The sequence below is a fragment of the Lepisma saccharinum genome, chromosome 1 (genome assembly GCF_977018435.1).
Source record: "Lepisma saccharinum chromosome 1, izLepSacc3.1, whole genome shotgun sequence".
NCBI lineage: Eukaryota > Metazoa > Arthropoda > Insecta > Zygentoma > Lepismatidae > Lepisma > Lepisma saccharinum.
In genome coordinates this window covers 127,133,000-127,159,254 of record NC_139229.1, presented here as the reverse complement: position 1 = coordinate 127,159,254, position 26,255 = coordinate 127,133,000, and the positions used below count along the sequence as shown (strand labels likewise).

The following is a 26,255-nucleotide window of genomic DNA, read 5'->3' as shown; positions in this document are numbered from 1 at the left end:
ATCGACTATGCAAGACCACATGCGGAAAGACTTGAATGTTTCATGTTTTCGGCCATCCTCAGTGAATGAGTTGAGTGATCGTGACTTGGAGCAACGTGTGCATGCATGTGAAGCGCTGCTTGCACGCTTCCCGCATGCAAATGATCAAAAAAACGTTATGTTCTCTGACGAGCGTGCGATTTATCGTAGCTCACGAAATCGTAACGTCTTTTTTTGGGCAAAAGAGAATCTGCACTTTTATGAGGAAATCGAGTGCAATCCGCCGCATGTTATGATTTGGGCAGGGATAACGGCAGACCATCTGCTTGGACCATATTGGACAGCTATCTTCACATGATTAACACGTGGTTGCTTCCAGAATTAACGGCAAGAGGAATAGCTGACATCGTTACACTTCAACAAGATGGCCCTCCACCACACTTTGCTGTGAGTGTCCGCAAACGGCTAAATGAACTGTTTCCAAACCACTGAATAGGATGTGGATCACGAGACCTTCCAGCACCGTTGCCATGGCTCCCATGAAGCCCAGACCTCACCACACCGGACAATGCACTATGGCGCATAATAAAAGAAGACGTTCGTAAACGACGATCAACTGAAAGACTGAGTTTGCATGGCATTTGATAGGATCATCCCTGATATGCTGCAGCGGATGCACACAAGAACATGGCGATGCATCAACCTTTGCATCGAACATGAAGGAGTGCACACTGACGTTGTTGATCAATGAACCTTGAACCTTTGTAACAATGTTAATATGTTATTCACAATAAATGTTAATGTTAACCAGACATTGTTTATTCAAAATAAATGTTGAAATTTAAAAAAAATATACTGTTTTGTATTCATAACAATGTTTATCTACATGTCTAACTGTACTATGCTATTAACATGTAAAGGGACTTTTCGCCCACCCTATAGATTACATTGTATTGTAGAGTTGATAAATTGAGTTTTCGTACATGCATCCCTGGATTTAACACACTTGGTAGGAATGCAAGGAAAAATTATTTTGGAAAAGTGATTGTAGTAAGGAGAATGTGAGATTCACACCTAACTGCATGAACACAACGCCTGTTGAGCATTTTCAGCTTAGGACCTCTTTATTAGGGGACACTAATGATAATGAGGAACTGCATGCATTTTTTAAGCCCTCACGAAAACAAGAATTGGCAAATCAAGTACATGCTTTATGATCATTGTTTCTGCTCCATGACAAGAAATCTAGAAAAATATTGTATATTAGACATGTCTCTTTGCCTTCAGTCGTAATGTTACTGATTCCATAATAGTAATACTAATGGTATCTAATGCTTTCATATTTCTGCATAATTATTAGGCTTTTCTGTGGAGTATAAAATTTTCCATAACAAGACCAGGGGACTACGACTTTTGTGCTTTTCTGCATTTGGTACCTGCATGCAATTCTCTGCTGTTTTGCTTCAAGATACATAAAATGCAGGAAGGAATATCTGTGGACAGTTTTCTTTAGACTAACCCCTAATATTCAAACACACACACACACTGGAACCTAATTCAACAGAAGAATAACTACTTTAAATTGTGCACATGAGCAGTACAAATTAAAATTAATTTCATTGTCAATAACAAATATACAGCAGGAATAACTGCAAAATATAATACATATATATATATAAAATTGTTTTCTTAAAAAATACAATAAGACAGTTCATATGTGAAAGAAATAAGGAAACAACAGAAACAAAGTTATCTAAAATATGTTTTTACATTCACAATTATCTTGAAAATAATATTGTTCTGCATTTTTTAAAAAAGACATAGAAAATAAAATCGTTTCCTTTATAAGAGTCCATTGAAGACAAGGACAGCTAACAAAGACACCTTCAAAATCTTCCATAAATATGCACCTTCTAGTTTTGTCAAAGAATCCATTCGTGCACAAACATATACATCAACAGGTAACTTCTACTCATGAATTGGAAATTTTACTAACTCGAAAGGTAATTTCTTGTTACATGTTAACTTTTTGGCTCTACCAGATAAAGATGAGAGTTACACACTTTAAATAGTTATCACAAAACATAATACTGAGACACAATGTGTGAATTATTATCCAAACATTACTACTACTCCACTCATTCACTGGCTCAAAGTTACTAGAACAGCACCTTGTAAATAGATACAAACTTATGTAAGTACAAAACACCAAAGCACAAACTATCATAGCACTATGTGCAAACACGAGTTTCCAGAAGTACATCCCACCTACACACACACACAAAAACATTGTTACATTGGCACGCTTACATTTTTTATCACAACAGAACACTACAGTGCACACACACACACACATACATACATACACACTTGCATGACTATATTATTTGGCAACTGTACACCATGGCTGTAGAATCAACACAGATTGAAAGTTGATTGTAATCACTTCTATATGAAGCAGACACACTATAAAGCTTAGTAATATACCAGATGCACTGTGAATATATCCATATATGTATAGAACATGAACCTGTTTGGTGGGTATTCTGAATTGTCATATTTTGTCTTGGAACTGATAATTCTCTTCACAAAATATTCATTTTACTGATGATTGTGCTACACTACTACACAATACAATGTTTGCTATGACTATGTCTCTGAAATGGACAGAAAATATCTTGCTGTCACAGTTTGAGAGTTGTACATAAATTAAGCTATACAATACATTATTTTTTTGGCACAAAATGATTTTATGCATTTCACTGGCTGGTTATAAGTCTTGGATAACTTGATTCATAAAAAAAAATCCTCACGCGATATGAATTGAAAGAGACGAGGAAAAAATTGAGAATGTGTATCTTACTAAAGCTCTTTGTAATTCCATACAAAAATATTCCTGAGGGTGCACATGGTTTATCTGGAGTAACTCCAGATATTCACAGCTCTGTCATAACTGTAGTTCAAGCCTATAAACTTACTGCAAAGATTTTAACTACCGGAATGGCTACTTCGTCTTCTCAGAAATGCTCGTCCGTTTTGTGGATAAACTCGAGTCATGAGAACGAGGGCAGATGCCAATCCTAGTTTAACTGGTGCCTCGCTCCCTCCAGGCAAATGCACAAACACAGTACAAACAGCAGCCACACCATCATCAGTAGGTTCAATGGCAATAGGGTGTACGTCAAACTTATCCTCTACCTGAACCTTTGGAGATTCACGCCCCTGCACTAAGCGGTGGTGATGCTTCCATTTCTTCCGCATCGGGGACTGAACCGTGAGCCCACCGTCACCAGTTCCGGGTGTGCTCGAGGCACTAAGGTCAACTACCTCTTCATCGGAATCTGGCTCACTGATCACTGTAACTTTACCCACAGGCCGTTTAGCCATATACAACATTTCCACGACATGTCTTCGCCTCGCTCTGCGAACATCTGCTGCCTGCTTAATTTTCCAAGCCACGACGCAAACGGCAAGAAAGAGGAAGAAACATGAAAAAAACACAGAAAAGAACACAAAAAGGTCGAAATGCAATTGGTCTTGATGGAAGAAAAGTACACCATATGTAACATCACTCAAAGGGCTCCCAACACCGTGGAGGACGGTATAAAAACGACTAGTACTCAAATTATGACAATCTTGCGGTAAAGTCACAACCAATCTATTCTGAAGGTTCTTCACAACCAAAAACATATACGGGTCATTCATGGTCACAAACGTGGTCAGGCCTTTTGCTTCTTTTTCCAAAATACTGTACGGTGGTTTCAGCATTGCTGGTAAGGGGAAATTATCATTGCTGAAGGAGTTTGTTGCTTTGTGATCATCTTGCTTAGCAGGTGGGGGAGCAAGAGTTATTCCATCTGCTGTCTTCATATCACCTATGTGGATTTTGTAGTTTGAATCAAGATCAATCTGGAAAGAACAAAAGTTGAGCTATTATTAACAGCTGTACCAAAGGCTGAGATGACTTCACTTTCAGTCAATAGCAATACCATGCTAAAACACTAATTGATTCCCAGTGATATCATACTTGGAAATCATAAAAGTTCCAAGTTCAGAATATTTATAAATAAACTTATATGTTTTCCACTATAACTATATGATTTGTTTGCTTTAAAATATTGAAAACTTTACATGAGATAATAATGCATATTTACCCACATTTATCAGCAAACAAATATAAATTAATTGGCTTCATACTTACTACAAATGTAACTACAAATGTATGCACTCTAAAATTGATTGAGGTTCTAAATGTTGAATATCAGCAATGGTTGACACAAGTACAAAATTCCTGTTCCCTATTGTAGAAAATAATAGCCAGATGTAAAACAATTTTTGTGTAAATAATATTTCCCTGTATTAACTGAATGGTAATACCTGTCTTTTACAATGAAGAAAAAAAAATTTACTTACCATGTGCACGCCATTACTTTTGTTTACGTTAACAATGAAAGTGTCATCTTTTGGACTGAAGAAGAGATTCAAACCACCTTGGGTCACATCTATTATAATGCGAATATCAACATTTGTGAACCTTGGCTGGACAAAGAAAAACACACTTCGGCCTGGATGCAATGGCTTTGGCTTCATGGTACAATTCACTGCAAATGCATCAGATTTGGAGATAGGTCATTATTTAAAATGCAAATTATTCAAGGTAAAAAAACTAATAACAATTGTTATATTAAAAATTATATCTAACATTCTTTTAGCAAGACTAACCCAATATGCTAATGAAATTATAGGTGATTATCAATGTGGATTTAAATGTAACAGATAAACAACAGATCAAATTTTTCACATAAGACAGACATTAGAGAAAAAGTGGGAATATAAAAAGAGATAAATTATATAACATATTAGTCGAGTTTGGAATACCTAAGAAGCTTGTTAATATGATAAAAGTATGCACCAGTAAAACAGAAGGTAAAATTCGTGTGGATATTAATATGTCTGACAAATTTACAATTCATGATGGCTTAAAACAAGGAGATGCATTATCTCCATTGCTCTTTAATTTTGCCTTAGAATACGCTGTTAGAAAGGTAAAAGAAACTAACGAAGGACTAAAATTAAATGGTGTGACTCGGCTGTTAGCATATGCAGATGATGTAGACTTACTGGTAGATGATGTAAATACAATTAAGAATAATGCTAAAATATTTTTCAAAGCCGCTAAAGAGATAGGTTTGGAAGTTAACAAAGAGAAAACTAAATATATACTTACAGGCCGAAACCAAGTGTTAGGTAATAAGTAAAAACTAATTATTGATAACAACTCGTTTGAACCAGTTTCCAAATTCAAGTACTTAGGAGTAATACTAAGAAATCAAAATTATATTAAAGAGGAAATAAAAAGTAGGCTTAATTCAGGAAATTCATGTTACGTTTTCTTCATATACTTTTGTCTTCTCGTTTAATAACTAAGAAACTAAAAGTTAAAATATACAAAACAGTAATTTTGCCTGTAATATTGTATGGATGCGAAACTTGGCCCCTTACATTGAAAGAGGAACATAAATTGCGACTATTTGAAAATAAGATCCTTAGGAAAATATTTGGACCTAAAAGGGATGAGGAGACAGGTGAGTGGAGAAGGTTACATAATTTGTATTCATGTCCAGATATTATTAGAATGATTAAATCAAGAAGACTTAGGTGGGCAGGCCATTTGGCACGAATGGAAGAGTAAAGAAGAGTTTACAGGATTCTTGTTGGGAAACCTGATGGTAACAGACCAGTAGGTAGACCAAGACGAAGATGGAGGGATAATATTGAGATGGACCTAAAGGAAATTGGTAGGGGTGGAAAAGAGTATATGGACAGATGGAAGGCCTGTGTTGCTGCAGCCATGAACCTTCAGGTTTAAGAAGGCTAGAGTTAGTTATATTAAAAATTAATTTGTGTAACATTTTGCACTAAGTTTTATGGAAGTTCCTTATACATTTTAATAATTATGTGGCTAACTTATGGACCTGCACTTTCACCATGCTGGACCAGCCTAATGCTTGGTAGCCACTTAACAAGCGCTGTGATGGTATCATCAATGAAGGGCCATTAAAGCCTCGTGATTAACCTAACAGTTCACAAAACTAATGATAATTAAGTAAAACAATCAATATAATGAAATCAAATATATAAAGAGCCTCCCCGATGGCACAGTGGTAGCGTCGTTTCCTTGTAATCAAGGGGTCCCGGGTTTGATTCCTCGTGGAGGCACAAAGTGGTTCAGATTCCACTTTAAAAACTGTAGGTCCAGTCCCGATTAGCCTTACTGTGCATACAGTGGACTTAAAACACTAACTCAATCAAATATATAAGCTACACAATTAATCACGCTCATTTAAATGCGACAGAAATACATTATATAAACAAGCAGAAAATTAGCACAGTGGTCTCATACAACATGTTGAACCATACCTTGTGTTTCAGGATCAAAACAGTATTCAGTATTTTCACCCATCTGTCGGTAACACTGGTGTCCATTCGTAGGAGTTCCTGCATAACTTTCCTTACATTTAGAACACTGAAGCTTCCAACACTGTTGATTGGAGTTTTTGCTGCTGCTTGCCAGGCACTGAGGATCTGATTCAGTGTTGTTTTGGCAATTACATTTTTCTCCAGTGACTGCATCACATGTGTCTCCATGTCCATGACACTCACACCTATGGAAAAGTGTAGACTGTGTTAGAAAAAGACTTCAAATTGCTTGAAATATATTACAAGGTGTCTGATTGTAAATGTATGTGATTTGAAATGTTATTCTTGCTTTAAAAATTAAATAAAAACAGCCCAAGTTTCCAAATAATGTGACAGAAACAAGTTTTCTCTTACAAAAATCAATTGAATTTTTAAAAAATGTTTCTGCAGTAACATTTCAACATTTCTCTGGTGATTTCACCTAATCAACGGCTGATATTTAATAATTGATTTAGAATAATGAAAGAACCATGGGAAAAGTGCTGAAAAATTGGTACAGAAAGAAATACTATTTGTTTAAGATAAAATGTCATTAATCTCTCTCATAATGTGAACTACACTCACTGTCTGCAAGGTTGTCGCCTGTCTTCTGAACCCCTAAAATTTCCAGGAATGCACTCCTCACATTTATCTCCCTTTGTTAGATTTGCGCAGCCAATGCACTTGGCTCTGGTGCGAGGACCTTCGTGTAGTAGATTTTCAGATTCTTGCTGTGAAAGACCTGTTAACACATCTGGAAGCTGCAAAAGGCACAGAAATTTGTAATGACGCAGAACTCCATTTTTGGTTGAATGTCTGTACTTAAATGCAGACAGGTCCAGCAATGTGCTTTTAGTTTAATTACAGATATTTATTTTCACAATTAAAGAATGTGAGCCATGCATTAGCTCAGACTTCATATGAACACTTCTAAATATACTGTGGAACCTCAATTTTACGTTTTTCAGAGGACCAAGACCAATCCACTTAACACCCAGGAATATTCTATAGCATCTTGCTCTATTGGGACTATGATAATTGAATGTATGATGCGGGAAAATGTAAAACCAGGAAACGTAAAATCGACGTTTCACTGTATATATTTTTACTATTTTAGTCTGTTCCTAGTTTAAACTTTTCTAAATACTTGATTTACACTGTATGTTCTAAATTCTTCAAAGTGGTATTGGCTCCAAATGTATAGGCAAGTAAAAATTTAATTAAAATATTACTCTGGATTTAAAAATATTCATGTTCTAACAGTGAAAACAAAGATGCAATGAGAAAGTGTTTTTATAATATATTTTCTGGACAAAAAAAACAAAAAAAACTTTGTTTACTAATTTCTTTAGTTGCTATTCCCTGTCCTGTATGCTATTCCATTAGTCCTACTGTGAAAACAAATATCACTATTACTAAGGTTTGAAAAACATTTATGTATAAAGTTAAGGAAAGCAAGAACTTACCATGCTCGTGTCATTTGTTTCACTAATGCATATACTGGTATGTCCATTACAATATTCGAAACATGGCACACACTTTCCATTATTTGTTGGATCACCAACAAACAAAGGCTTACACTTTTCACATTGAGGACCCTAGAAGTGATAGGAAACATCTTAGTCACAATAATGTACTCACAGGAAAACAATTTTGATAAAACAGACTGCTCAATATGCAATCTTACAAATTTCACTACCAATTAAAGAATAAATATTCCTCTTGATGCTGTCAACATCATTATAACTCAATTCTTCGGCATTGTGAACCTATGTCTACAAAAATATATTATTGCAAAAATATTTTATCCCGACAAATCTGAAACAATGCTACTTAAAAAAATATTTCCTTGTTTATATTGAACTAAATTATAGTGATACAACTATTTATTGTTAGGGTGGATCAAATGAAAACAGAAGGTTTATTTCAAACGTAATCTCCAAAGTTACACAAGCACTTGTCCCACTGTTTCAATAAGCAGTGAATACCCTGCTCGTAGAACTCCTTTGACCGAGATCGGAACCAGTTGTGAACATTGTCCATGAATTCATTGTCCAAGTGGAAGCACCGACCCTTCAACGGACCAAAGATATGGAAGTTGCATGGCAATAGGTCAGGGCTATATGGTGGGTGTTCCAACACTGTTCACCCAAACGTCGCCAACATGTCCTTTGTAACAGCTGACATATGTGCCTGTGCATTGTCATGTAGAAAAACCACTCCAGAGGAGAACAAGCTGGGCCGTTTGGCCTTGATTACTGCTCGGATGATACTGCTACCAGACTGCCTATGCATATCACGTGCTCACGCACGACTATCTGGGGTGAGTCCATTATGCAGCAGGGGTTTCCTTCCTTACCTCCTGCTCTACCTCTACACAGGGTTGTCGCCACACACATACATAAATACGAGGGTTATTTTATAAGTAAGGTCCATTCTGCAATAAAAACGAAGTAAGTTAATGCTTTTCAAAAAAACATTTATTTTCTGAATTGACATACACTTCTCGATTTTTCTACATAATTTCCTTGGCGGTTTAAACGTTTATCGTAACGAACTACGAGTTTTTGGATACCCTCCTCATAGAACTCTGCCGCCTGTGTCGTTTTCACTTCTTCATCAGTGTCTAAACACTTAATGCCCAGGAAGGTCTTCAGATGGCGGATGATCACATAACTCCCAGCCAAAAGTTTCGATCAGATCTTGAGTTTAAGCTGCTGCTGCATGTGGCCTTGCATTGTCATGAATCAGTACGACACCAGCTGACAGCATTCCACGCAGTTGGTTCTGGATTGCTCGACGAAGTTTTATTAGGGTCTCACAGTAGGAAGCTGAGTTAATTGTTGCTCCTTGTGGCAAAAAGTCCACTAACAAAACACCCTGCCTGTCCCAAAAAACAGTTGGCATGATCTTGCGCTTTGAAAGTGTCTGTTTTGCTTTCACCTTGACAGGGGTTGATGTGTTGACCATCCGCCATACAGTCCAGACCTTGTGCCTAACAACTACCACCCCTTCTGCCATCTGAAGACCTTCCTGAGCGGCAAGCATTTAGACACTGATGAAGAAGTGAAAACGACCGTGAGTAACTGGCTATCATCACAGGCGGCAGAGTTCTATGAGGAGGGTTTCCACAAACTCGTACTTCGTTATGATAAATGTTTAAACCAGCAAGGAAATTATGTAGAAAAATAGAGAAGTGTTTGTAAATTCAGAAAATAAATTGTTTTTTTAAAAACATTTACTTACTTCGTTTTTATTGCAAAACGGACCTTACTTAAAAAAATAACCCTTGTATAAACCAATACATCCACTGTTCCATTTTCATTTGATCGACCCTCGTACATATTAGAAATAATGCAATAAAATTTACAATTTCATATGTATACAGAACATCAAGCAAAACTATAAGAAAAGTTCATTACTATTTTAATGAACAAAACCTCTCAGGTAGTCCAAATACCATGAAAATTATGAAAAATGCATAATTTTTCATTATTTTTGCAACAGCATGGTGGGAAAAATGGATTTTTGAGGTTAAATAAATATTTTATGTGAAATTACAAATCTTTAAAATAAAATGGTATAATTCCAATTGAAAACCTATAGTTTGCACATAAATGGACACAATTATCAGGTATCAATATCAGAAAACAGAAGGAATTGGTAAGTGTATCGGCATTGTTATTGGTATTAGTTGAAAGTGGCATTGGTTCATCTTATTTAATAACCACACACATTTTCAAATAAAGACATGTCTGATTGCTTACCACTGTGTTGTTGTGACACTCAAGACAAGTAGATAACTCATCAGGACCAGCACAGTTCGAATGTCCATTGCAGTGGCACTCAATGCTACAATTGATCCCCACATATCCAAAATTGCACTCGCACTTATCTGGCTCCACACAAACTCCCTTTTCACAGCCTTTCTCACACACAGGAATGCAGATTGACCTGTAGATGAATAGGTACATGAGAGCAGATAGACGAACAACGAATTTCACACACATCAATTAACACTATCTGTACAGTAATATTATGATAAAATAATACTACTATCAGATTTAAAATTATAGATACTTGAGTTTGGACTCCAATTAAAAATTAACCAATAAAACTAAATTAAAATGAGCTACATCAAAATTTAGCTTATTCAATTCTGCGTTAATCTATGCTAATAATATTTTTTTTCAAGTATGCCTTCTATTTATTTTTTATGTCGTGGAAACAAAAAAGTCTTGCAAATGATCGCTATCTGAAATTCTGTAAATCAGAATTATTATTATCTGATCATTATGAAATTTTAGTAGGTTGCAGGCAGAAAGGTTCTAAACACAATTATTAATTTTCAGTTTTTCAAAATTTCTCAAAAACAAGTTTTTAGCAATTTTGCAAAACAACATTTTCTTAGTATTGGGTAGTCCTACAAATACAATATTGGTCTTGTTTTGAAGCTCTTTGCATCTGTTTTTAAAATGCATTATCATTGTCAATTCACATTATAAAACTGATTTAATGATATTACCTGTGTCTGAATATTACGTATGTTGTAGGTGATAGTACAAGATATTCTGTAATCAAATACTACCATATTTCAATCTTCTAAAGATTCATGGATCCCAAAGTGGTATCTACTCAGCCTCAACAATAACCAGAGTATTTTACTGCATTTCTATTTGTGTCATTCTGACATTATTTACATCAGAATCAGTTAAATATTAGCATGGGATCAATTCAAAATTATTGGTGTGTATATCATAATTTCCAGTTTCATCACACTACTAAAATCCAGGAATGTAAAATCAAGGTTCCACTGCATTAAAGATCTGGAAATTTACGGTTTTTCACAACTCACACAAGTTTGATGTACTTACTTCTCTAGCTTATATCCCTTTCCACATACACATTGAAAGCCATCCTCTTCATTGACACACTGTTCTGATCTATTGTCACAAGTGTGGTGATTGTTCAGACACTCATCTTCTGGTGGGCATCGAATGTAATGCCAAGTTGGGGAATACTCCTCCTCCTTTCTACTAGCAGCATTGATGGTATTGTTAGCTGTAAAAAAAAAAAGTAATTGTTTATTTATAAATTCATTACACAAGACAAAATATGCCACTAATTGTGGAGATAATTACAGACAATTTATAGAAAATTATTTATATTATATGTATTGATATACTAGTCAGCGGTAAAGCATGTCTTGTATGCTAGAATAGAGGGAACTATATAAAAATAAAGCCTTCTGAAATATTTTTCTTCAAAAGAAATTAACTAAAGCGGAGAGAGAATTAATTAACAAACTCAAATATATACATATATATATATATATATTGTCATGGAAAGGCGAACTGACGTCAAAAGTTAAAAGCAAAAACCAAGTTAACTCGAGCACACTGACCCAATCAGGGCAGTGACAATAACAAAATTCCTCTGGCTAGACAGAATCCAGCTTGCAACTACCGGGTCGCTCTTCCTGATCGAAAGAGGGAAGTACTGGCACGGTAGCTTGCTAGCTAATCAAAAACATGGCACGTGGCAAGTCAGATAAGTACCCTGGACTTTTGGAGTGTTCAAACATTATCGTGGTCGACATGCGCCACCATTCAGGTGCTGACAGCCAACACCTGCTACCTGGGTTAACTGCCTCGCTAGTGCCGGGGTCATCACCAGAGTCTGAGATGCCAGAGGGATCACTGCCCGATTAGGTGAGTGTGCTATGCTCATCTGCCTTCCTTACCTCTTCACCGGGTCAAGGAGGGCTATCCACAACCTGTCAAACCTAGTTCAACATTGTTTTACTGCTACATCCCTAAGTGACATCCCTCTTACCTCGTCCAATCCTTGTCACATTACATGGTGGATTTGCGGGATTTGTTGTAGCTTTTATACCCTACAATACATGCTACTCGAAATTTTTACGTCCTCAATTTTGTACTCCTTTAATTAATTTAATTTAATTTTGACCCCCACATTCAAAATCAATCGCTACTAATTATGCTCTAGCATTCAACTCAGCAAATGCGAGTGATACACAAAATGGTAGATATGGGGTTCCTACCACTAATTCTAACCCCCTCCCCCCCTCCACGTCACAACATGATTGAGATACTTTGCTACATATTGTTAATACCCCCTCATCACCAGTCATTTTTTTCTTTTGCTTCCCACCCTTTTCCTCCTATTTTTAATCGCCAAAAAGCTCTAACTTCCCCCACCCACTAAGTATTAGCATGTATAGATATACGCCACTACCCACTAATGCTCCTCATCAACCTATCTCCCCCACGATAAATAAGCATAACCAGCCACCCCTAAACCTTCATGTTAACACTCGCCTCCACCCTAACAGCAACAGGTCCCGACATACAAATGACGAACCCCGTCGATGCTTTAGCTTCTGTCCTACGCAACATATATACTAATAACACTCTACTCTCTCTGTGTCGTAGTGTAATAGACATAGCCAGATACATACACACCAGCAACCTAACCAATGGCAACACTTCACTTTTAAAATCAGGGAAACGGGAGTAACTCAAGTTGAAATGGAGGGAACACTAGTCACAAATCGTAACCGTAGCGAGCAACCTCGTTTTTATGTCATTACAAACAGTTTTCTACCTCATCGACCGACCTATAATATACTCAGAATAAGAAAAACTCAACATGCTGACCAAGGCAGAAATTTATTTTATTATAAAACAAACTAAACGTAATGTTTCAACCTTCTATCAAGGTCTTCTTCAGACTCTGTACCATGTACAAATGAAACAAGGTACAAAACAGGATGATATACATACACAAAAATTACTCCCCTCCAGACACAAGACTATTAGAAAGTTGTTTTCCTGGAACATTCCAGCAGGTGGCCTTCCCTTGTCAACTGTACTTTCACCTGACAGGCGATTTAGCTAAACCTTTCCTTTTATCTAGAAGGTGGTTGGACTCTTTTATCTCACGCTCTTTTTCCTTTCTTTCTTCCTTCTTCTCTCCTCTTTCTCTCTTGTCCTTTCCACTCTTTCTAACACCTTCTTCCATTCCTTGTTTATCTTCTGTCCCCCATTCCAGTTCATTGTCTTCTTCACCTTTCTTCTCCATTTCCTTGGCAAACAAGAAAAAGGAAAACAGAGAAGAGGAAGGGATTATCTACGAAGTGAAATGTAAAGAATGTCAGAGTGTGTACATAGGAGAAACAAAAAAGAGGCTGAAAGACATGTTGAAACAACATAGGGACGATGTACGACTTAAAGAGAGATAGAAATGCAATATTTAAACACACGAGAGAAACAGGACATGGCATAGAGTAGGATGAGGCTAAGCAGATACAAAGGGAAAAGAGAATACTAGTGAAAAAATGGAAGGAGGCCACTACCTTTCCAATTCTATTTCTGACCAACACTCAGGCTCAAGAATGCTTATAACTACTCGTATGTGTAAGAAGTCCACTGAATTCACATTTGTTCCCAAGTAGTTGCCGCATAACCCCCCCTTCCCTTGGTAAAGAAAGGGAAAAAAAGAAGATTGCTATACTAGAACAAAGCTATGACACAAGCTGAACTGCACTTCTCATGCACCCACAAAAGGAAGCTGCTAGATGAATAAAAAATGCATACATAATGAATACAAAAAAAAAAAGTCATGTCAGGCGAACTGTGCGCACAAGTGAAAGTGAGCTAATAACCCATTGCCATGCTCCTTAAATTGACACTAAGAAATAATGACACAAATATAGGTCATGAACATGTAAATAAAACGAATTGCGCATATAAATAGTCATAAACCGCTTACCAAGTATCCTCCTGCCTCCCTTTTTCCGAACAATGACACCCTCCCCCACAAGATTTTTCCCAATTGTAACTTCCACAAGTAATTTTCAATTCTAAGAAAAAGGGTGAATTAGAGACACCATTAATGGAACAAAACTTCTACACAGTAACACATACAAACTTCTTCAACCATAGCATTACACAAACGATTAGGAGGAAATACCTAATCCAACCCCACTGCCTCCAGAAACACTTACTATCAAAACTTGTCCTCAGCTTAGACATAGTATAAATCTGTCATAAAATTTGTACATGCTTACACCCCACCAATTCCCTCCCCACAAAAAAAAACAACAAAAAACACCACCACCGAGCCCTCCCGACCTCAACTATTCAATCCATCACATCCTCCGCCAAAACATAAAGAGCCTTCTCCCATAACCAACCCCCCTCCCAAGGCAAGCACACACGGACACCTGATCCACTGAACACACGACTCCAAAAGCAGTAAAATAATGAACTTTCCCCGAACAGCGACCCACCTCCGGACCAGCAGAATACCATCCAGGGCTACAAGAGAAGCTACTTCAAAAGAACGACCTAAACTACCAGAGAGGCTACTTCAAAAGAACCAACAGAACGACAAGCCAGCCACCCACAGACAAGTTGAAAGCCCAACCACCCCAGGGAGGCTACCAGGACAACCCATGAAAGGGCCATTCCAGAGAGATTACACCAGGTCATCTCATACCAGGGCCATTCCAGAGAGATTACACCAGGTCATCTCATACCAGGGCCATTCCAGGGAAGCTTCCAGAACAACCCATACCATGTACATATGCTTTTTTTTAATAAGAACATCGTGGGTATCCCTCCTTCAAAACAAATAAAAAAAAAGAAGAAAGAAAGAAAGAAAAAGTAAGTAACAAGCAAAACAGGATACAGATAAATCAGTGAAAGTCACTGGAAGGCAAACAAGCAACAAAAACTAAAGAAAAAACCAAGTTTTACTCGAGTACACTGACCCACTATATTAAGTAAAACAATACGATATCAAGTAGAATTTTCAACAAAAAATGAAGGCCTGACCAAGTGCTAAAAATTCTACATAGTACATCTCTTGTGTGTGCCAAATCTTAACGAATATGTATTAAGTTCTTGAAAACTGCTTCTCAGGACAAACAAATGTAGAAAATGGGAGGTAAGAAAACTCTTGAGTGAAATTAAATATAGCAAAATATTATTTTCTGACTTCAAGTGATGAACTGGCAATAGTCACACAGGAAGTTATTATAATTGTCTCTTGTTGACCTCGGTGGGAAAATATAGCTCACTTGGTACATGCATTAAAAAATATACAGTAGCATGCAAATTAATCCGAACAAGATGCATGCTTTTCCAGGTATACAATAATTTTAAAATATGTTGCAGTTTTAAGCTTTAGTTTCACTTTTTTTTTAAATAACTGCACATTCTCTCTCGATAATGGCCTGTGCTATGAACAATGATCCATTTTTACTCAATAGTTCATTGTTGAAGACCCGAAGTGGAGTCTATTGTTGAAGTATTTTGTTATCGTCAACAGACGAAGAGTCAGTTGTGTTTTGCAAGCTATGTGACAAGCTCGTTTTTTTGGTTTTTTTTTGTGTGAGTGATTCTTATTTCGGCTGCTACCCAAATGGATATAACGTCACGCAAACGGTCGAAAATTTTTACGTTATCACAGCATACTTCAATGACACAGAGACAAATTGTTACAGAATGTGGTGTCGGATTGGGTACGATTAATTCAATTTTTAAACCATACCGAGAGACTGGTTCCATCAGGCCTCAAAGAAAGGGAAAATGTGATCGCATACGGAAGACTTCGTTGCAGAATGATCGAATTCTTATTAGAAAAAGCAAATAGAACCCCAGACTGACTGCTGTTGATTTAACACGTGATTTATTGTCGAGTGGAGTGGACGTCCACGTTACAACAGTGTGTCGCAGACTGCTTGCATCTGGACGAAAAGCTTGTAGGCCATTGAAAAAACAGTTGCTTACAAAAAAAATGTGTAAAAAGCATGTAACGTGGGCAAAACGTCATCGGGACTGGACTGTGAGTGACTGCAAGAAAGTGCTTTTTTCGGACGAATGCCATTTTGAAGTGCATGGTCACAAGGTCCCTTTTGTTCATAAAGGAAAATGTGAAAAATTTTCACCAGAACACATGCAACAAACTCCAAAACATCCCCCGAAAATAATGTTCTGGGGTTGTTTCACATCTGAAGGGCCTAGACCAATAGTTCCTGTTAAGGGGATGATGAAGAGTGATAAATATATTGACACACTGCGACGAAAATTCATACCTCATCTCAAGAAATATTTTCCTGATGGTGATGGTGTTTTCCAACAGGACCTAGCAAAATGTCATACATCTCGAAAAGTCAATGAGTTCTTTGATAATAACAATGTACAAGTACTCTGCTGGCCAGGAAACTCACCTGATGTAAATCCAATTGAAAATGTATGGTCTATCTGCAAAAGAAGGATGTCAAAAGTGGATTGTTCAACCAAGGAGAAAATGCTTTGTGCCCTTGTTAACGTGTGGTACCATGATGAAGAAATTAAAAACATTTGTGCAAATTTAGTGTCATCCATGCCTAAATGTGTAAAAGATCTGATTACCTTGTTCAGATTAATTTGCATGCTACTGTATAAATAATTGTTTTCTTCAAATCCATTTTAGTGTTTAAGATTTACATAACCATAGTTTACTAATATTAACAAAGCTTAAGTCTCTACTTCTGTGTGGTTTATAAGTTCTATACTAATAGAAAAACTTTAATGTGACTTCTGGACATCCTTGAGGAAGAATCTGGCAACAGATCTGAAACATTGGAATTAGTATAGAACTTATAAACCACACAAAAGTAGAGACTTGTTAGTTTTTTAAACTTTCTATTGTAAATCCAAAACATATTGCTTCTAACCATGGCTGAAAAGTTATTAACAAGTGTCACATGAAACTGTTAGATTCCTGAAGTGCCAAACCGTTTGGTGGTCAATATGGCACACAAAATCTGAATTCCACGAAAACAAGAGAAAAGCTGGAAAAAGATGCAATAAACCCCACCAATATACTTCTTAGTTCTGTGAAGTTCAAAATTAAAACCTGACTTTTTGCCGCCATAAATGGCATGTCCTTTCCTAGGTCCTAGCATCTCAGGATGGCAGGCAGTCCACCTGGTTGTGTGCCAGACATTTTCAAGCATGGACTGCAAATGGGACAGCAGATACAGGATTTCAGGAAGGTTGAGAACCTGTCTTTTGTGGCTTTTACTAGACGGAGTTCTTTATGTGCCAGATAATTAATGTTCATTTCTATATTTTACCAAAGTGAAATAATTAGAATAATACAATTTTAGGGTAGACAGCATCTACTCTGTCTTTACTGTTGCTGATTGGTAGATGATAATGAAGTACATATATCAATTAATTCCATCAACGAAACATACCAAATTTACTGAGGACAGCATCGCAAGTTGTGTTATGAGGTTTATCCAGTGTTCCTTCAACACACACACCTTTTCCTGTAGAATTACTCTTGTCTTGGGCACACCATCTGAAATTGACACCAAAAGCCACCTTAAGACACATTATGTCTCCAAACCTACCAACATGTGAAGGTATGGCATACTCAATTTACAATGCAATACAGGTATCGGATGGATGTTTGTCAAAAACTGGCTTTATTTTTTAGTTTATATGAATTTTTGTTTTCCAAGAATTGTAGAATGAGAACTATTCATCATATTTTAGATGGAATAGCTAGGGCTTTCTCAGGGGATACAAGGTTGACATTCCATCACAATTAGAAAAAGAAGAAAGGAAAAGGGGGCAGTATTTTTAGTATTGCATAATACTTACAATTATTTTTTTTGTTTGTGATGAACTACTGAATGATTAGCAACACAACTTTGCATGGTTGTAGGATTCAAACAGCACTACGTTTTTGAATTTTTTTTATTCACTTTGGTTTATTGTAGGAGCCAGAGTTTGTCTCCACATAAGAATTTTAACCTAAATTTTTTTAATGGGATCCCAAAATTTCACTTCCAACAAGAGCATGACTCTTTGAGGGGGGGGGGGGACTTAAACCAAATTGTCTATATATATATAGTTCTTCTATATATATAGACTGCACATTTGAAAGGTGCACACTTGAAAACCTCCTATCTCAATAAACTTACAATACCACTGTATTAGTAAAATTAATGATCATATTATTGATCCATTATATATCTATAAAAAACCTGTAATTCATTACAAAATGATGTGATTTTGTCGTAATTTTTTGAATGTCATAGTTAATTTAAATACCCATGTAATTTCTTTAAATGTTTACATGTGCAGTTTCTTTATCTAAGACAAAATCTATTGCTTTGTTTGTGAATTTCAGTTTGTTTCGAAGTCCACTTTTTGCACAGAAAGGCTAATGGTGACTGGACCAGGAGTTGAACCGGTGGTCCCTTGATTACACTATGTCACCAGGGAGGCCTACGATTCATTGCAGTAACCAGGTTAGGAAAAGGTTAAGCTATCCCCTGGACATTGCACATGCCACGAAGGCATATAGGTTGAGTGGCAACAGGGCTCCACACATTCTCAATCTATGCCATATGGGGGTGATGTGATCAGCACCATGCCCCGATCACTTTCACCCCCCCCCCTTCCCCTGGGATGGGATAGATTAATTTGTACTCTATCAGTATCGACTGACATTAGCATATCGGTGTACTGGTAATAAATATATTATAATTTAGTACAATATTCTGCCATTTTGTTATACAGGGTGTGTACCAAAATAACAAATCCAAAATTCTTGACTTTTTCATGACTATTTTTTTACCTTTCTTTCTTTTCTCTTGACCATTTTATTCCCCTTTTTCTTAACATTTATTTAATTTCCCCCTACTTAGGTACAGTTGGAAATTAAGAAATAATATATTTTTATTCAATGAAAAACCCCTACCACAAGACAGGTTATGATGAAAACTGAAGCTGTACTTTAACAAGAGATTTACACTTGCTTTAATTATTAATGCATGTAAAAATTAATGCTTCAGACTTCATCCTGGATGGGGAATGGCCATATAAATTAAATATTTTTACAAAACTTCACGCACACAAAAATGTAATTCTTAAGAAACAAAGTGAAAAATCTTAACCACAGTTCAATACAATTTTAATCTCCAAATATTCAATTTTTATCAAATCTCAGTACAGGTATGTAACAATGTAAATTTACTATACTCTAAAAAAAATGGCAAAAATTCTCGACACAAGAATAATTTCTTCAACCTATCGGTTGATTTCTTGACTGGTAGACACCCTGTCTAAATATGTAGTTCCTTTTGCATTGCAGCCACCTGATAACTCACATTTGTTAAAGAAGTGAATGAACCAATTAGATTCTTCAAGGACCATTTGGAATTTTATATTGGATTGGTAAAAATTTCATACTGGCCCATTGCCACGCTATTGAGAAAACAGACCAGTCAGAGTGATGTATAAGGCACAAGCAACATGTGAAGCTTGTCATGTCACTTCACTGTGAAAAGTTGCATTCATTTCTGAAGGTTTGCTTCCAATTGTCACTTCAGTTTGAAAGCTCCCTTATAATAATTTAACTGATTCACAACTTACCCACAATTAGGATGCTGTAGACAAAGCGAACACTGCTGGTATGTTGAGCATGGTACAGGGCATTGCTCGGGTGATCCTTTTAAAACTAATCCACAAACACCACCAGCACAATGCAGAGGTTGGTAGCTTGGAGAAATACACTAAATGGAAAGTAAACAAGCACATATATTAATCAGATAAATGTCCACTTTATGCTCAGATGGGCTAATCAGGATGGGCCTTCAGTTTAAAGTGCAATCTGAACCACAATGTGCCTCAATTGGTATCAAACCTAGGGACACCTTGATTACAAGGCAACAAATTATCACTATGTCATCAGGGATATGTAATTTAATAAACTTAACTATTTTTGTTGCATATAGGAATTCTATAGCAAATGCCAACAAGACTAAGATCTATAAAATAACAGAAGAGAAACCTCATCTTCACCAACCATTCCAAGAATTATGATCATATTGTCAATATACTTTAGTTATCAATCAGATATTTGGACTGCAAGTTTTACTTTGATATTCTAGAGTAGTAGCTCAAATAAAAACAAGACTACGGACCTACTTTGCACCAGTTAGTATGAGAAAGAGGGTGGGATATTGTTCTAATTATGACCTAACATACCAAACCAGCAGTAGGCCAAATCCCACAATTGCTAGGACTAGCTTGGAGCGTGATATACCAAAATCTTGCACAAATGCATCAAGTTTCTAATAAACTGACTGAAGTTTTAACTACATTAAAGTGTAATTTGGTGAAGAAACTCATGTGCTCATGTGCTGGAGTGATGCAAAGTGTATAAAACAGGACACAAATGTGGAGAAAAACAATCACATGTATGGTGGTGAAGAACCTGGAACTGAAAGGGTATCACTCACTCCTGCAGGATAACACGAAACTGCATGCAGCTATGAAAACTATGGAAACCATTTGAAAGCTAATGGGAACTTAACATCTCCAATAAACTCCCAGATTTGGCTTTCTGTAATTTCCACATCTTCACAAGTCTCCCTGATGCAGACACTGTCCGTCACCTTCAAATTAGGGCATCCTGGTGTGATTCCTGGTGGTCAGACAGTGTACCATGGTTCAGATCCAAAGTAGAACTGTAGGTTCAGTTCTGATACATGAACATAAATGACACACAGATTTTCAGTACTTTGCAACCTTCACACTGGATTTCTCATATGAATGTTGTGCATGTAATGACAATGGAATTCAACATGCACAGTCAACCACAGTCTATCTTTAAGAGATATGGATAAAAAAACAAAACAAAAAAAAACCCCTCTAAAATCAGCACAGACAGCCATTTAACAGACCACTGGTACACCTCCAGATGGTGCACTTTAGTTCTTTCATCCCCCCATTAACCTTATCTTTTTATCAGTATCTAAGCTTTTAGCTTCTTTTTTCATCTCCTCAAGAGGGTAACTGGTGGTTAATGAAAATGTTAGGAACAAACCCTCTGTACATGTTCCTCGCGGTTATTCTCTTGTTTAATTATAACTTTTGACTTAATTAATGGGTCTCCTTCATATATAAATAGAACCAAGCACATTATATTAACCATTGCACTTTTAGTGATTTGCATATATTATGAATATTTAAACATTCAATTGCATTTCATTCTATTTATAACTCTTGAAAGTTAACACATGAAATATATGAAAAAAAGATAAATAACAAATTTAATCACTGACAGAAACAATACTTATTACTGTCCCTAGTTATAATACTTGAAGTATACATTCACATTTTTACAGATTTAAGAACTGTTTATGTATTATATTAATACCAACCTCATTCAGTCTGACACTCCAGTGGCACTCATGCCAGCCTCCTTCACCACCCCCTGACTCCAGGCAGCTCCTGCAGTCGAGATGGTCATTGCAGTGAGCTGGACATGCACTCGGTGGACTCAGGTTCATCTTCAAATCAGTTTTCTCAGAAACGTTTTCATCAATGCAATTCCAATTGTATGTTGGTTCTGATGATAGCTTCAGGCTCAATTCAGCTGAAACACAAAAAGCCATTGCATTACACAACTCTAATATTTACATATGACATTTTTACCTTTAACCCATTAAAGCCCAATTTTTTTTCTCCGATTTTTTTGTTAAAAAAGTTTGCATTTGGTCGCCTGATCGTGAATGTTATTATGAGAGAACGAAAAATGTCATAGTTTGTTCATAAAAGCATTTTATTGGCTGATCCCCATTTGGGGATCATGGGCAATAGCGTGTAAATTAGTAACACATTTCAATTTCCATTTACACAATTAATTCCCGATCTTGTCTTACCTTTAACATACATTAATACATACATATATAACATAAATGTACAATAACGTTCAGTGGCAGCGATTAGGAGGAGCTTGGGGGGTCAGTTGCCCCACCACTATGCTAAACATTATCTACCAAGGGAAAGTAAACTGTTCTTGGCCCACCAGTTTTGGAACCAAATCGTCGGCAATGACAATAATATACAACACAGATTTATTATTATGAACATGCAGTAATGTTCTTGTATTCACAGAAGTGTTTATTTGTTCCACACATTAAAACAGTCAACATGCTAACTTTTCGACTGAAATATTTATTTGTGGCACATTTTGAAACAACTGACTTGCAAATCAACATTGCATTTCTTGCACTCTTTGGGAAAATTTTTCTTGCAAACTCCATTTTTTTTTTCTTTCCCTCTTCAGTCCTTTGAATGAAGTGTCCCAATAGAACTTTTAGAATATTCTGCAGAACACATTTTACTCCTTTAGGATAAGATTGTCTCCCTGGGATTTTGATGTCAGTTAAAGAGGTTGGCTGATGATACGCTCGAGCAATCATCCAACGGAAGGTGAGAAGTGGCATTTTGCCTTGAACAAATAAATACAGTACATGTCTATTGACCACAGCTACGTCAATTGCATTTGTTATCAAAGAAAAATACCACTTTTCCCCTCAAACTTTTGTGCAATATTTCCGAATAGACCAATCAAGCATGTCGACTCTGCCCATATGATCGTTATATTTAAAAATTGCTTTTGGTTGGGGAATGGGCACATATTTCTTTTCTGGCTTTGACTATTTTTTCACTTGCGGAAATGAATGCAGTGTCTAATGTCTTGACATCACTTTCACTATGTTGTTGCCTTTTCATATGTTAGAGAGGACCTCATTGCTAATTCCAAATTTAAAATCATGTGTACCACGAGGTTCTATCTTCATTATTTTATGTTTATACTGGTTTATACTGGCAACGTACTCATTCGATTGATGCGAACAGTTGTTGTAACACATATTCCCATTTGTTTCAGTTGAAATAATGTTCATGCCTTCTGGCGGAATTTCCACAATATCTATTGTACCACTATATTCTTCATCTGAATCACTGCCGCTAACACCAAAGTTGGGGTCTTCCAAAAGATCTAAAGCTTGATTCAAGATCAGACACATATGCAGACTCATTGTTGCATCTAACGTGACTCAGCTCAGAAACACCATTGTTGCATTTGTTGATTTATAGTGTGATTACACAATTCTATGTCTATCTCTGGAACAAGTGAAAGAAAAGAAGTTTCTGCACAAGTAGGGACGTGAGACGGCTTCACCAATGAAGACGTGAGAGGGAATAGGATTGCATGGAGGGGAGGAAAGCGACTGCAGTTACAAGCCTTTGCAGCAGCGTGTACTGCCTTGTTCTGCTCACTAGGTCCCCCCTCCTTTCTGCCCCTCTTCTCGGCCATGCTCCAGAGATGTCAGGGATAGAGTATAATTGATTTTATGAGAGAGTCCATTATGCTTACTGTGGGGAGGAATGTACATGTTGCTAGGTAGTTTTTTCTTGATTGAAATAAAAGACTAAACTCTTATTGTTACACAAAAGGGAACTTTACGTCCACAGAAAGTTCCTTTTTTTTGCATGGCAATCCCCATGATCCCCACTGGGGATCATGACAAATTACGCTGTAGAACAAAATGGCATCTCATATACATGAAGATTTTGATGAAGGTGATATATATAGAAAGAATAAACATGCTATGTTAAAAAATCAAAATCAAAAACTTTATACAACTACATTTAAAAATATTTTTAAAATGAGAAAAATTGACTGATGAAAATATTGCATTTTTGAACATGACTATTTATAAATATATTTAAATTTTCTGTGTTAACTGTTTTTTTTTTTTGTTTGTCATGCAAGGAAAACCTTCAATGATGTGTTCATGTGTGCAAAAGAAAAAAATGTCAATATATTATTCTCAGTGAAGCAATATGCGAGATCCCCAAATGGGGATCATGGGTGTTAATGGGTTAATATGTTTCAACTGTATGATTGTATGGAATCCTGTTTTGTAGATCAATTCTCTTCTTAAAGGCATATGGGTCATTTCAACAAATTTCGAATTATTTTGCCACTTCACCATTTTTAAATATATTAATGATTGAACCACTTATGAGATGCATTTAAAAAATAAGGGTCAATTGATTATATCAAAGAAGGAAAGAAGTGTAGCAACACTGTATTAGTGGTTGCAAACACATACATATCCACTTCATTTCTCAACATACTCACCATTATTTTCCAAGCAATTTTGGTTCCGTGATACAAGCTTTTTTATGCCCTCTGCGTAGAAGTTCACCGCCTTGGTATTCAGACAATACAACACTGCCGTTTTCAACACCTCCGTTTCTTCAAATCGTTGAGATGCAAGACACTTTTTGAGGTGCAGGAAGACATGATAGTCACTAGGTGCAAGGTCCGGACTACACAGGGAGTGATCAAAAAGTTCACATTCGAACCTCTCAATCATCTGGAGACTGAGGGCAACAGTGTGTGGTCTAGCGTTGTCATGGATTTCTGAGTGCAGTATTCCACGTCGCCAGTTTTGTATGGCACGTCTAAGTTTTGAACAGTTTCACAGGACATCTGCAATGTGATTGTTTGCCCTGGCTCAATGAAAACCACAAAGAACACCTTGCTGGTCCCAGAACACAGTTGACATGACTCTTCTTGCATATGGAGTTCGTTTGAACTTCTTTGCCATTGGTGCGTGTGTATTAAAACACCACTGCCATACTTTTCCTTCATTCATTACACTCGGATCATACACTTCACACAATTCTGAGTGAATTTAGGCAGAATCATGACCTTTGGCATTAAGAAATCGAATCACAGACTGTGTTTCTCAACTGGCGGGATTGTGTAATTGTGCAGCCGTTTTAACATGCTCTAACACACAGAATAACCGACAGCTAATTACCGAAAATATGATTGCTGGGTCACCAATGGACTAGTTCAGTGTTCCGCAACCGGTGTGCCGTGGCACACTAGTGTGCCGTCACAAGGTGAAAGGTGTGATGCAAACTTTTACATACTATTGTAATATTGTAAGAAATTAATTGTCGCTTTTAAGTAAGAAGGTGCTTGTTTATTCTTGCTGATAACTGTTATATTTTCATATAAATTAAATGTAATTTATTTACTCAATATTGCTCATCTTATATGTATTCTTGCCTGTAATATTGGGCCGGTTTGATGGGTTACAGGCGGCAAGCTTTGTGTTCACCGCAAAGAAAGCCACGTAAGACTTTTAGCAAGCCTTTTAGCGGCCCACCCCAATCATACAATAGAGCTATTCAAGCGAGTTCTTTGTTTGTAACACTGCATCTTTCGTGTACGTCTGGCTGTTTTGTGCCAGTTTGTCGGCGCTTCTTAAACTTTATTGCTCTTTTCCTTGGCTGAGGGACCCACACATTGTCAGAAAACAATTACAGTATTTCAGATCAGTTCTATCACAGCTGTGCTCTGCAGTAGTGCGAATATTGGATTGCTACCCCAGTCTTACTATTTCTTTTTCCGATATGGATAAGTTCCTTCTACGGAGTGGTTCGTCCTCGAGTGCAAGTAGTGAAACTATTGAGCCCGAAAAAAGAAACAAAGTAGTTCACCGACAATATAGTGATAACTATTTATCTTACGGTTTTTTTTGGTGTCGTGACAAAACATGCCCAATCCCTGAGTGTGTTGTGTGTGGTGAAAAACTCAGTAATGCTGCTATGGTTCCCAGTAAATTAAAACGACATTTGTCAACAAAACATTTCAACAAAACATTCCTCTCTGTTAAGTAAAGATGTGAATTATTTTCGTCGCTTGTTGGAACAAAATAACAAAACAAGTGACGCCCATGACTACGTCGGTACGTGTTTCGCAAAAAGTACAGGAAGCTAGCTATAAGGTAGCCGAACTTATCGTAAAGGCCAAATAAACACACACAATAGCAGAAACGTTGTTAATGCCCGCGTGTAAAGAAACGGTAAAAATAGTCCTGGGTTCAGAAGCTGCTACTGAAATTTCAAAAA

At 36.7% G+C, this 26,255-nt stretch overlaps 1 protein-coding gene across 1 annotated transcript in view; it reads right to left on the bottom strand.

Moving 5' to 3' along the window:
- Positions 1 to 912: 912 nt before the first annotated feature.
- Positions 913 to 26,255, bottom strand: part of Megf8 (multiple EGF like domains 8) — a 120,947-nt gene continuing 95,604 nt past the window's right edge. The window contains exons 29-38 of the mRNA XM_083138404.1: positions 21,695 to 21,909; positions 19,902 to 20,041; positions 17,711 to 17,817; positions 11,313 to 11,499; positions 10,206 to 10,392; positions 7,905 to 8,036; positions 7,024 to 7,199; positions 6,400 to 6,644; positions 4,393 to 4,580; positions 913 to 3,888 (exon numbers count right to left, since the gene is read on the bottom strand). Coding sequence (XP_082994530.1) covers positions 2,968 to 3,888; positions 4,393 to 4,580; positions 6,400 to 6,644; positions 7,024 to 7,199; positions 7,905 to 8,036; positions 10,206 to 10,392; positions 11,313 to 11,499; positions 17,711 to 17,817; positions 19,902 to 20,041; positions 21,695 to 21,909 — 2,498 coding nt within the window. The 3' untranslated portion in view covers positions 913 to 2,967. The remainder of the gene's footprint in view (positions 3,889 to 4,392; positions 4,581 to 6,399; positions 6,645 to 7,023; positions 7,200 to 7,904; positions 8,037 to 10,205; positions 10,393 to 11,312; positions 11,500 to 17,710; positions 17,818 to 19,901; positions 20,042 to 21,694; positions 21,910 to 26,255) is intronic.